Source organism: Lipotes vexillifer, unplaced genomic scaffold (assembly GCF_000442215.2).
Source record: "Lipotes vexillifer unplaced genomic scaffold, Lipotes_vexillifer_v1.1 scaffold356, whole genome shotgun sequence".
NCBI lineage: Eukaryota > Metazoa > Chordata > Mammalia > Artiodactyla > Lipotidae > Lipotes > Lipotes vexillifer.
Genome location: NW_006797342.1, coordinates 447,254 through 460,099, shown reverse-complemented (window position 1 = coordinate 460,099; position 12,846 = coordinate 447,254). Strand labels below are relative to the sequence as shown.

Here is a 12,846-nt window from a genome sequence, read left to right as displayed (position 1 = left end):
CGCTGAGCCTGCGCGTCCGCAGCCTGTGCTCCGCAAAGGGAGAGGCCACAACAGTGAGAGGCCCCCGCACTCCCAAAACAAAAAAAAAAAAAAAAAAAAAAAAAAAAATTTATGGTTACTGAAGGGGAAGGGGGGAGGGATAAATCAGCAGTTTGGGATTAACAGATACACACTACTATATATAAAATAGACAACCAACAAGGACCTACCGTATAGCACAGGGAACTGTACTCAATATCTGTAATAACCTATAGTGGAAAAGAAACTGAAAAAAGAATATATATATATACACACACATACACATATATATGACTGAATCACTTTGCTGTATACCTGAAACACTGTAAATCAACTAAACTTTAATTTTTAAAATTCAAAAAAAACAAATAAATAAAAATTCACCTTAGAGGAAATGGAGATTTTGCATGAGGAGCTTTAAACAAAGCTGTCACTAAAGTCTCAGAATAGTAAGTAAAGACACTGCAGCCGATAAAAATGAAAAGATATTATTTTAAAAAGAATATTTAGGGCTTCCCTGGTGGCGCAGTGGTTGGGGGTCTGCCTGCCAATGCAGGGGACATGGGTTTGTGCCCTGATCCAGGAAGATCCCACATGCCGCAGAGCGGCTGGTTTCGTGAGCTATGGCCGCTGAGCCTGCATATCCGGAGCCTGTGCTCCGCAACGGAAGAGACCACAACAGTAAGAGGCCCGCGTACCCAAAAAAAAAAAAGAAAAGAAAACTACTTAGTTTGGTTTAACCCAGTACCCAAAAAAAAAAAAAAAAGAATATTTAGATAACAAGAGAAAGAAAGGAAGAAAGAAAAAATGGGAGAGAGCAGAAGCTTTTAGAACTTAACTTGAGAGCAGAAATGAAAGTCTTCGTAAAAGAGTTGAAAAACAAGTTGAAAACACAAAGTTGAAAAAATATTATAAAATGTAGTAAAGGTATAAAAAGGAAATATGTGAGAGAAAAGACAAGACAATTAGAAAACCAGTCCAATATGTCCAACATCTGAATAGCAGACAATACAAAAAGAGAGAAAAGAAAAAAAGTGAGGAGTGGAATTCATCAAAGAAACAAGCCAAGAAAATTTCCAAGAATCCAAGGACTTGAGTTACCAGAATGAAAGGACCCATCAAGGGCCCAGCGAAAATGGATGAAAACAGACCCACATCAAAGTACACTGTTGTGAAATTCAGAACCCAGTGGGCAGATGGAAGATTCTATTTGCTAAGGGGAAAAAACTGAAGTGTGAGATGATGAGGTGCGTGTCCCCCAGTTTCCTGTCTCCAGGCTTTAACACAGAGCCACAGCTCAGTGCGGGGGACATGGGGAGCATCCATCTCCTCTGAACTAACCTGGAACAAGGTCAGGTTAAAGCAGACTGGGCAGAATGATTAAGCAAAGGAGGTCTTAACATCTACTTTCTTGACTATTCTCTGTTCCCGGACATTTGAATACGCCCTCAGAGTATGTGGCCCCGGGGAGGGGGGGCGGGCGGGAGGTGGAGTGGGTCCAGTGCCCATGAAACTAGAGCTGGAGGGGGACTGTGGGTGGGCCTGCATGGAAGGATGACACTCAAGAGATCCCAGCACCAAGGAGACCCAAGCCAAGGCCAAGTTCGACAGAAAGGGCCACAAGAAACAAATTTCAATTGCCTACGTGGGCGGGGCAATCCACATCCAGTTAGAGAGAGGATAATGTGACCATAGACCCACCCTCCCCTCAGCCCCAATGTTGCCTAAATTGACACTTTTGGCCCTAGGCAGATGCCATTCTGGGGAGAGGCCAGCATGGCCTTTGAAGATTGAGAAATCTGAGATCCTGATCTCTCTAAAAAGAAGCATGCATCACCTAAAGGGCCTGTTAAAAGATCAAATGATATTAAGGCTTAAACCTGATAGGACTAAATATTTTTGTGTCTACTGACCAGTTAGGCTGCTCATGAGAAAGACCAGATTATTTATAGGCAATATAAAGGGACAGTGTTTCTTCCTAGTTGTAGATTGCAGCTGTAGGCTGAATGAATTTCATGAAATTCCTATGCTTTTAAAGTGAGAGAAAAGGAAAAAAAAAAAAAAAAAAAAAACCTTCCTGGGGGGAAAAAAAAGGCCAACATCGATTTCTCCTCTCCCTGTTCATACTAAGAAAACAAGTATATGAACAAAGTTGCATTTACAGAAGCCTGAAGATTAAATGATTCTGCTAGTGGATGGATATATGTGCCCACGTGAAGCATAGTTTAGTGCCTGACCTCTGCGTTCAAAATTCAAAGAAAAAGAACAGCTTGAATGTGAAACAAACCAAAGACATAAAAGACCCTGTCTCCCAGCATACCTGAAGCCATACTTTTGCTCTACGTGGAGTTTCCATTCTGAATCAGCCAAACTTGTGTTGGTTAAAAGGGTTTTAGCTATATCCTCAGTTGTTGCTGAAATTTAAATCACTGGCTATCACTGAGAGAAAAGTATTATTGATAATTTACACTTTCTCAGGTGCATTCTGCTTAGCATTTCATTAAAAGGATTTACCCAAATGTATTTAATCAGTACATATTATACCTAAGTACACATTATGCATACACGCACACCTCGGAGATATTGCAGACTCAAAAAAATGAGTATCACAATAAAGCCAGTCACATAAATTGTTCGGTTTCCCAGTACATATAAAAGTATGTTTACACTATACTGTAGTTTGTTAAGTGTGCAATAGAATTCTGTCTGAAAAAGCAATATACAGACCTTAATTTTAAAGAGTTTTATTGCTAAAAATGTTAACCCTCATCTGAGCCTTCAGTGAGTCTAATTTTTTGCTGGTGGAGGGTCCTACGTCCACGCTGGTGGTGCTGACTGATCAGTGTGGTGTTTGCTGAAGGCTGGGGTGGCTGCAGACATTTCTTAAAATGAGACAAGAATGAGGTTTGCTGCACGGATTGACTCTTCCTTTCATGAACCATTTCTCTGTAGCATGCAATTCTGTTCAGTAGCATTATACCCGCAATAGAACTTCTTTCAAGATTGGAGTCAAGGCTCTCCAACGCCGTCACTGCTTTATCAGCTAAGTTCATGTAATATTCTAAATGCTTTGTTGTAGTTTCAAGAGTCTTCACAGCATCTTCACCAGGAGGAGAGTGCATCTCAAAAAACCACTTTCTTTGCTCACCAGCAGAAGTAGCTCTTCATCCATTCAAGTTGTACCATGAGATTTGCAGTAATTCAGTCCCATCCCCAGGCCCCACTTCTAATGCTAGTTCTCTTGCTGGTTCCACCACATCCTAAGATGCTTCCTCCCCTGAAGTTCTAAACCCCTCAAAGACATCCATGCGGGTTGGAACCAACTTCTTCCAAACCCCTGTGAATGTGGGTGTTTTGGCCTCTTCCCGTTACTCATGAATGTTCTTAATGGCATCTAGAATGGTGAGTTCTTTCCAGAAGGTTTTCAGTTTAGTTTTCCCAGATCCATCAGAGAAATCACTGTCTATGGCAGCTATAGCCTTATGAAATGTATTCCTTAAATAATAAGACTTGTGCTCGCTTTGGCAGCACATATACTAAAATTAGAACGATACAGAGAAGATTAGCATGGCCCCTGCACAAGGATGACATGCAAATTCGTGAAGCGTTTCATATTTTTGATGTGGCACATCTATACGATGGAACATTACTCAGCCATAAAAAGAAACGAATTTGAGTTATTTGTAGTCAGGTCAATGGACCTAGAGTCTGTCATACAGAGTGAAGTAAGTCAGAAAGAGAAAAACAAATATGTTAACACATATATATGGAATCTAAAAAAAAAAAAAAAAGGTCATGAAGAACCTAGGGGCAAGATGGGAATAAAGAGGCAGACCTACTAGAGAATGGACTTGAGGATACATGGAGGGGGAAGGGTAAGCTGGGACAAAGTGAGAGAGTGGCATGGACATATATACACTACCAAACGTAAAATAGATAGCTAGTGGGAAGCAGCCACATAGCACAGGGAGATCAGCTCGGTGCTTTGTGACCACCTAGAGGGGTGGGATAGGGAGGTTGGGAGGGAGGGAGATGCAAGAAGGAAGAGATATGGGGACAGATGTATACGTATAACTGATTCACTTTGTTGTAAAGCAGAAACTAACACCACTGTAAAGCAATTATACTCCAATAAAGATGTTAAAAAATAAATAAATAATAAGACTAGAAAGTCTCCTTGATCCATGGGCTGCAGAATGGATGTTGTGTTAGCAGGCATGACAACAACATTCATCTCATTGTACAGTTCCATCAGAGCTCTTTGGATAACCAGATTTACTGTCAATGAGCAGAAATTTTATTTTATTTTATTTTATTTTGGCCAAGCCACATGGCTTATGGGATCCTAGTTCCCCGACCAGGGACTGAACCTGGGCCCACAGCAGTGAAAGCACCAAGTCTTAACCACTGGACTGCCAGGGAATTCCCAGCAGTAATATTTTGAAAGATTTTTTTTTTTCCTGAGTAGTAGGTCTCAACAGTAGGCTTAAAATATTCAGTAAACAGATGATCTGTTGTCTAGGCTTTGTTGTTCCATTTACAGAGCACAGGCAGAGTAGATTTAGCATAATTCTTAAGGGCCCTGGGATTTTCAGAATGGTAAATAAATATTGGCTTCAACTTCAAGTCACCAACTGCATGAGCCCCTAAAAAGAGTCAGCCTGTCCTTTGGAGTTTTGAAGCCAGGCATTGACTTCTCCTCTCCAGCTATGAAAGTCCCAGATGGCATCTTCTTTCAATAGAAGGCTGTTTCACTTACATTGAAGATCTGTTGTTTCATATAGCCACTGTCATTAATTATCTTAGTTAAATCTTCTGGATAACTTGCTGCAGCTTCTATATCAGCACTTGCTGCTTCACTTTGCACTTTATTGTTATGCAGACATGGCTTCTTTCCTTAAACCTCATGAACCAACCTCTGCTGGCTTCAAAATGTTCTTCTGCGGCTTCCTCGTCTCTCTCAGCCTTCATAGAATTGAAGAGAGTTAGGGCCTTGCTCTGGATTAGGCTTTGGTTCAAGGGAATGTTGTGGCTGGTTTGATCCTCCATCCAGACCGCTTACACTTGTCTCCGTAGCAGCAAGACAGCTGTTTTGCTTTCTTCTCCTCCATGTATCCACTGGAGTAGCACTTTTAATTTCCTTCAAGAACTTCTCTTTTTTTGCATTCATAACTTGGCTGTTTGGTACAAGAGGCCTAGTTTTTGACCTATCTTGGCCTTTTGACATGGCTTCCTCACTAAGCTTCATCCTTTCTACATTTTGATTTAAAGTGAGAGACATGCAACTCTTCCTTTCACTTGAACACTTAGAGGCCATTGCAAGGTTATTAATTGGCCTGATTTCAATAATTTTGTGTCTCAGGCAATAGGGAGGCCCAAGAAAAGGGAGAGAGATGAGGGAAAGGCCAGTGAGTGGAGTAATCACATCAGACACAACATTTGCTGATTAAGTTCACTGTCTTATGTGGGTGTGGTTTGTGGCATCCCAAAACAAAGACAATAATAACCTCAAAGATCACTGATTACAGATCACCAAAACAAATATAATAATAATGAAAAAGTTTGATGGACTGTGAGAATTACCAAAACGTGACACAGAGACACAAAGTGAGCAAATTCTGTGGGAAAAATGGTGCCGATGGATTTGCTCAACGCAGGGTTGCCTTCAACTTTCAATTTGTAAATAACTGTACTGTGAAGCTCAGTAAGGCAAAGGGCAACAAAACAAGGTGTATCTGAATTCACATTATGAAGGACATTATGCAGATATGATAAAACATTTCTACGTGCATCACTGATCATTTCCTCGGTATATATTCCAAAAAGATACCAGGGTCTAAACATTTTTAAGATGCTTCACAACTGCTTCTAGAAAAGAGAGACATTTCACAGAGAGAAAAGTCAGCAAAAAGGGGGATTCTACTGTAGGAAATGGAACAAACAAAATGAGCAAAAAACCCAGACACCTGCCACTGAAAGGGGAAGCAAATGGAGAAGGTGGATATTGCGCTTTGTGCACAGAAGCTGTGTCCCCAGGTGGACACGCCCTCTAGGATGGAACTCCAGACACTTCCATACCCGTTTCTTATTGACTTTTCCTAAGTGAAGGCCGTCCCCATTCTCCATCTGCATAGTGTCACCCTCATCACTCGGTCCCCAAATGCCTCACCACCATCGCTGAATACCAAGCAGGTTAAAAGGAGAGAGGGACACCCTCCCCCTTGACATTCCTGATGTCCCTTCTGCTCACAGGAAGAACCTGTAAGTGGTCACTTGGCCACTCCAGCTGTAAGGGAGCCTTGGAAATGTACTCATAATTCTTGGCAGCCACGGGTCGGGCTCAAAGTTCTATTGCTGTGAAAAAGATGAAGAATAAATATTTGGGACACTAAAGGTCCATTACAGGAACAGAAACAAACCTGGTAATGAAACAAAGCCAAGCAAATGATGCCTTGTCGTCAGTTTCTGGGTAGGAGGTGCTGTCTGTTCTCATACTCAGTAATCTTATATGTATTACAGTGTATAGAGAGCACAAGTGCATGAAGAATTCTTTCTTATTGGATTAGGGAAGAAAATCCCTTTAATACCTGCAATGAGGAAGGAATTGCACTTTCTTGAAATGACGTTTAAAACAAAACAAAAATGCCCTCCTCTTCCTCTGAAAGCACTTTGACCACAAATTCACACCTTTTCACTTCTTTAACCCCAAATCCCCTCCTGTACAAAAGCCTCATTGGGGGAGTCCCTTCAGAAAAACCAACACACACTGTGACAACAGCATAGGTTAGAAAATCACAGCAAGTTTATTCATTGGCAAGAGACATAAAGAAAGCATTAAATGTTTGTGTTTCTAGGCTGCCAGCATAAACTTTTCAAAGTGTTTAAGTGAATAACACCAGTAGCATAATTAGATATCACATCTTAAAGAACCCAAACACAATTTATCAGCTTTAAAAAATATTTTCAACTGAAATTACATCTTTACATAGGTACATATATTATGTATAAACCACCTATAGTTGTTTTGAAAAATAATATGATAGAGTTAATAGAAACTATATTATAATTTAGGAGTCCATGTGATAAACCTGTTAATGCCATAAATTTAATTATTTTGGGGAAATGTCTTCTTTAGACATTTCCCTAAAATAATTCACAGATTCAATCTATCTTAGAACTGGAAGGAATTTTAAGTAATCACCTGGTTCAGTCAACTCCTTAAGACAAATGAAGAATCCCTATCACTTTTTAGATCAAATTACATGATGCTAAATGACTCATCCAAAGCCCCGTAACTATTAAGTTTCCTCTTTTCTCAGCTCTTTTTTTTTCTAGCCAAACAGATCTCAACACTGATTTCATGTGTAACCCATAAGACATTCAAGTGCAAGATAATTCACTGAGAAATCCCATTCCAGGATCCACTGTGCTTACTCAGTAAGATAAATTAAACCTGTCTGATGAAAATACACAACAAGCATTGCGTTCAGCTTCTTGTCTTCAATTCTGATTAGTAAAGCACAGTCCCTACACTGAGGACAAACAAGACATAAACAGCAGTATAAGTACGTTGCTGGATTCGCTACGTTTAATGCATCTACTTCAGTGCAAAACACTCATTCTATCCAAAGCCATGTTTTCAGAGGAAAGAAGAGGAAAGTAAATAAGCAGAATAGAATCCAAGGACTGTTGGTATATTTGTATTCAGAGCATCTTGGGTTGGCCTCTCAGGGGCTGTAAGCCTCAGACACAAGTCAGATGCCTTCTTGGTCAGTGTCCCCCACCCACAAGATGCGTCTGTGGGAGGGTCTTCCGACAACCGGGACACACAGACACGTTCTTCAGGAGTGGTTGGCTCTAAGAATCGGGGCTGAGCTCACAAAGACGGAGTGTGGCTGGACTGGGAGGAAACCAGCTCTGAGCACATCCCCAAGATCTCACCCAGGAGCCGGCAGTGCAGGCGCAGGAGAGGCTGGAGGAGCTTCTGTTGATCTGGAAGGTCTTCTCGGTTGCTTCTGTCCACCTCATGCTTTCTAGGGGAGACAAACCTTGGAAGGATTTGGTAGGGGTGTAGTTGAAAATCTGTTCCAAGAAAACGTTTGTTATACTTGGCAGAAAGCGATCACCGTCTCTCACTGGAATGTGCCCAGTCTCAGTCCCGATGGGTCCATCGGGCAGAAGTGAGAACAGTGGTTCAGGTAAAATTGAAATGTCCCACCTTCTGCCACACAACAAGCTCATGCAACTGAAATCCGGGAAAACTGCATAACCAGTCGTGGGCTTAGATGTATCAAACAACATCAAATCTAGTAAAATGTGTCTCCTGGCCCAGAGGAACTACAATTAATTGCAATTATTTTGGATCTCGCTTAACACCATCTGGAGGACCCTTTCTCTTGAAGGGCTGGCATCAACCACGTGGCAGCCAGGGTTCTCCATCCGCTGGTAGGACACTTCTATCCTGGAGACAGGCAGAATGAAAAGAGTTGGCCCATTTGTTAACATGGCTCTTGACGCAAATGTTATTTTCCTACCATAATATAGACAGCTTGAAGCCAGGTCCCCATCTGGTTTATCGCACTTCCGCCCCCCAGGCAACTCGCTTTGCATACAGGAGACATTCGATACATTTATTTTAATAAATGAGAAATTAATAATAATGTTTAATAGCTTGCATTTACTCAAAACCTTTTATCTGCCAAGCATTAGCATCCTGCACGGTCTTCTCATTTCATATTCAGAGTAACTGCAGGAGGAGAATCAATGTCATCCACCCCCATTTTGCCAAGAAAGGAGCAAAGGCTCAAAGAGATTAACTAAGTTGCCCAATGGCAAATTTCTCCAGAGTCCGCGCCCTGAAGGATTTCACACGAGCCAGAGGTCCTTGGCATATACATTGTTTTCACTTAGGAGCCTTCCACAGTCGCACTAGAATTCTACCTCTCCTTCCAGTGTTAGCTAGCCTTGGTGTGTACAGAATAGCCAGGGCTGATTTGAAACTGGAGGGAAGTGGGCAGGGCACAGCCTTTGAAAGAATGACATAGCCCGAGGACATGACATAAACTGATTAGAACCAAATGGGCCCAAGATGGCGGACAAGTCAAGTTCCACTGGACTTCGGTATACGCTCACTGTGACAAATCAGCAGGCTAAATGACACACCCACAGGCACCATGACAGTTCCAAAGTCTACCATAAGGATCAAAAAGCGGGTAGTGGCCCAGCTCCTGGAAATCCCCGGCCCCTCCTGAAATAGGTGGAATACTCCTCCCACTCAGCCTATGAAATCACCCACCCCTATAAAAACTGACAACCCTAGGGCTTCCCTGGTGGCGCAGGGGTTGAGAGTCCGCCTGCCGACGCAGGGGACACGGGTTCGTGCCCCGGTCCGGGAAGATCCCACATGCCGCGGAGCGGCTGGGCCCGTGAGCCATGGCCTCTGAGCCTGCGCGTCCGAGCCTGTGCTCCGCAACGGGAGAGGCCACAACAGTGGGAGGCCCGCGTACCGCAAAAAAAAAACAAAAAAACAAAAAAAAACTGACAACCCCATATCCTGGTGTCTTTCTCACCTTCTGAGATGGCGCACAGTTTGACTGTGAAGTGTGTTTCTCTCTAAATAAATCCACTTCTTACCTATCACTCTGTCACTGAATTCTTTCTGTGATGAGACATCAAGAACCTGAGCTTCATTAACACACCTGGTTTCAGGTGTGTGATCTCAGTTGGAGACTGTGCGTTTTGTCCGGGTTCGAGTCCCAGCCTCTTGGGTTCAAATCCTAATCTGAGGTTTACGGTTTCAGATTATATGACCAAAGCGCTAGAGCTTTGTGGTTAAAATAAGCACCCGGACTCAGCCATATAAAAGAATGAAATAATGCCATTTGCAGCGACATGGATGGGCCTAGAGATTGTTACACTGAGGGAAGTCAGACAGAGAAAGACAAATACCATATGATATCGCTTCTATGTGGAATCTAAAATAAAAAAATGGTACAAATGAACCTACTTACAAAACAGAAATAGACTCACAGATGTAGAAAAGAAACTTATAGTTACCAGTGGGTAAGGGGTGGGAGGGATAAACTGGGAGATTGGGAGTGACATATACACACTACTATATATAAAACAGATAATTAATAAGAGCCTACTGTATAGCACAGGGAACTCTACTCAATGCTCTGTAATGACCTATATGGGAACAGAATCTAAAAAAGAGTGGATATACGTATATGTATAACTGATTCAGTTTGCTGTACAGCAGAAACTAACACAACATTGTAAATCAACTATACTCCAATAAAAATTATTTAAAAAAAAAAAGTGCTCAGAGTAGATGGTGAGAAATGGAATATTTCCCGCCATTATCAGTAAACAAAGGATGTCCCAGTCATCAGCGATTGCAGCCACCACGGCTGGTGAGCTGGTGAACCTTGAGGAAACTCAGGATGGGAAAGCACAGGATACTGGCCCCAAATAGCTGAGGTGCTTTCAAAGGAACGATTTCAGTGACCCCAAACTCTTGCATCTTCCCATACACAGAAAAACGCTAAATTCCTTAACTTGACTTATCTGGTTTTCTTTAATTAACAATAATCTTCTGACGTTCAGACTACCTGTCCTTTGTTGCAAAACTCTTATGTGTCCTACGTCTCCTGCCACCTCCTCGGAGCAGTTCTCTCAGGGTTACTTGAGATGCTGCCTCCCGGGCTTGAAGTCCTAAAAATTCCCACCAAATAAAACATAACTCTCAACTTTTAGGCTGTGAATATATTTTTTTAACATCTTTACTGGGGTATAATTGCTTTACAATGGTGCGTAGTTTCTGCTTTATAACAAAGTGAATCAGTTATACATATACATATGTTCCCATATCTCTTCCCTCTTGCGTCTCCCTCCCTCCCACCCTCTCTATCCCACCCCTCCAGGTAGTCACAAAGAACCACAGATATCCCTGTGCCATGCGGCTGCTTCCCACCAGCTATCTACCTTATGTTTGTTAGTGTATATATGTCCATGCCTCTCTCTCGCCCTATCACATAGGCTGTGAATATTTTTTAGTCGACAATGGTCTGGGGCCATAGCTCTGCCTCACCACCTACCAGCTAGGAGAACATGCCACATTTCTTTCCTACCTGTGCCTCAGTTTCCTCATCTGTGAAGCAAGGATGGAAATAATGCCTTCCTTGCAAGTTTGTTGTGAAGTTTAACTGAATTAATAACAACCAGTCAATCCTTTGACATGGTTTCTCTGCACACAGCTGAGTGGTTAATTATTTATGTTATAACAGCATTAAGTTAGGATAACAGTGCTATCACTGTTTATTTATATAAACAATTGTGTTTTGGCTTTTCAAACCAGTCTTAGAGAAGTGATTTAGTCAGCCAGTGAAGCAGTAAGATGGTTTGGACACCCCTGCTATTGTGTTCATAGCTTTCTAATGAAAATGAAAGGACTGCCTTAAAATCAGAAAGGTCTTGAGTTTAAACCCAGTTCCACTGCTCAGTAGATATGCAAGTTGTAGACAAATCACTTAATCCTTTGAGCCTCAGTTTTATAAACTGTGAAGCACAGCTATCACTGTCCTTGCAAGGGTTACAGAGCATCAGAAGGAAAATGCCTGACACACAGTGAGCCCCTAACAGGTAAAAGTCACTGTGAGGCCGTCAGACAGTGCTTGTGACCATTCTGTTACGATGACCCAGAAAAGTGTATTGTCTCACTCAGGTTCACGCTGGTGCTGGCACAGCCAGGACTAGAAAGACCAGGAAGGAGGTCTGATCCCCAGTCAGATATCCTGTGGCTATAAAACCACCACGCAGTGGCCCCATGAACAATCCCATTGAAAGGAGTGAATCTAACTTGGAGGATACTGCCTCTCAGGTTTGGAAAATGGGAACCGTGTCATGTCCTCCACTTTACCAGAGTCAGTGCTGTTTCTGGATCGTCGCCACAGCCAGGGACCCCTGCCCCTCACATGGCATCGGGACACCTACTTTTGACGAAATATGCTGTTGGCCTCCAGTTCAGCCTCCTCCTTGGTCCTCTCCATGCCCCGGCCCTCGATCCTCTGCATCCTCTCCTCGGGACTCACGGTGAGCAATAGGACCAGGTCGGGTTTGAGCAGGTCCCTGGGCCACTGGTATACAGGGTGATGGGCAGGAGGCAGGTGCTGGAGGCCCCCACTTACCTCAGTGGCTATGGCGTAGGTGGCCGTGCTGTGCCAGTACCTGAGAAGGAAAGCGGTAGTGAGTTCCCCATCCGCAGAGGAAGTCAAAGGAGCACCTGAAAACCAGCTGCTGAGGACGTTGAAACCAGAGATGGCGCTGCTGAACTTGTTCTAGTACTGTACACAAAAGAGGTAAAACTAAATCTTACTTTTTAAAGTATTTATAAAATGTAAAAATAAGTTAAAATCAACAACCACAATAAGAATCCAGTGCACACCACCCAAAGCTCCATTTACTCAGTTAAAACTGCATGTATTGTGAGACTATGTTGCCTTGGCCTTGTAGGATGCTTTCTTTTGTGATGGCAGGTTGGCATGGGATGGTAGATTAGTTCGGTAGTCCACTGGTATTTAATGCTGTATCTTGGCCAAACAAATATCTGCAGGTCCATTCAGTTCCTACAATGTTTTAAAACTGAACTTGCTGAACTTCCCTGGTGGCGCAGTGGTTGAGAGTCCGCCTGCCGATGCAGGGGACACGGGTTCGTGCCCCGGTCCGGGAAGATCCCACATGCTGCAGAGTGGCTGGGCGCGCACGGCGATGAAGAGTGGCCCCCGCTCGCCGCAACCAGAGAAAGCCCTCGCACAGAAACGAAGACCC

The 12,846-nt window shown here is 42.8% G+C and overlaps 1 protein-coding gene across 1 annotated transcript in view; it reads right to left on the bottom strand.

The window, feature by feature from the left end:
* Positions 1-8,361: 8,361 nt before the first annotated feature.
* Positions 8,362-12,846, bottom strand: part of CMPK2 (cytidine/uridine monophosphate kinase 2) — a 14,328-nt gene continuing 9,843 nt past the window's right edge. The window contains exons 4-5 of the mRNA XM_007469258.1: positions 12,013-12,246; positions 8,362-8,479 (exon numbers count right to left, since the gene is read on the bottom strand). Coding sequence (XP_007469320.1) covers positions 8,362-8,479; positions 12,013-12,246 — 352 coding nt within the window. The remainder of the gene's footprint in view (positions 8,480-12,012; positions 12,247-12,846) is intronic.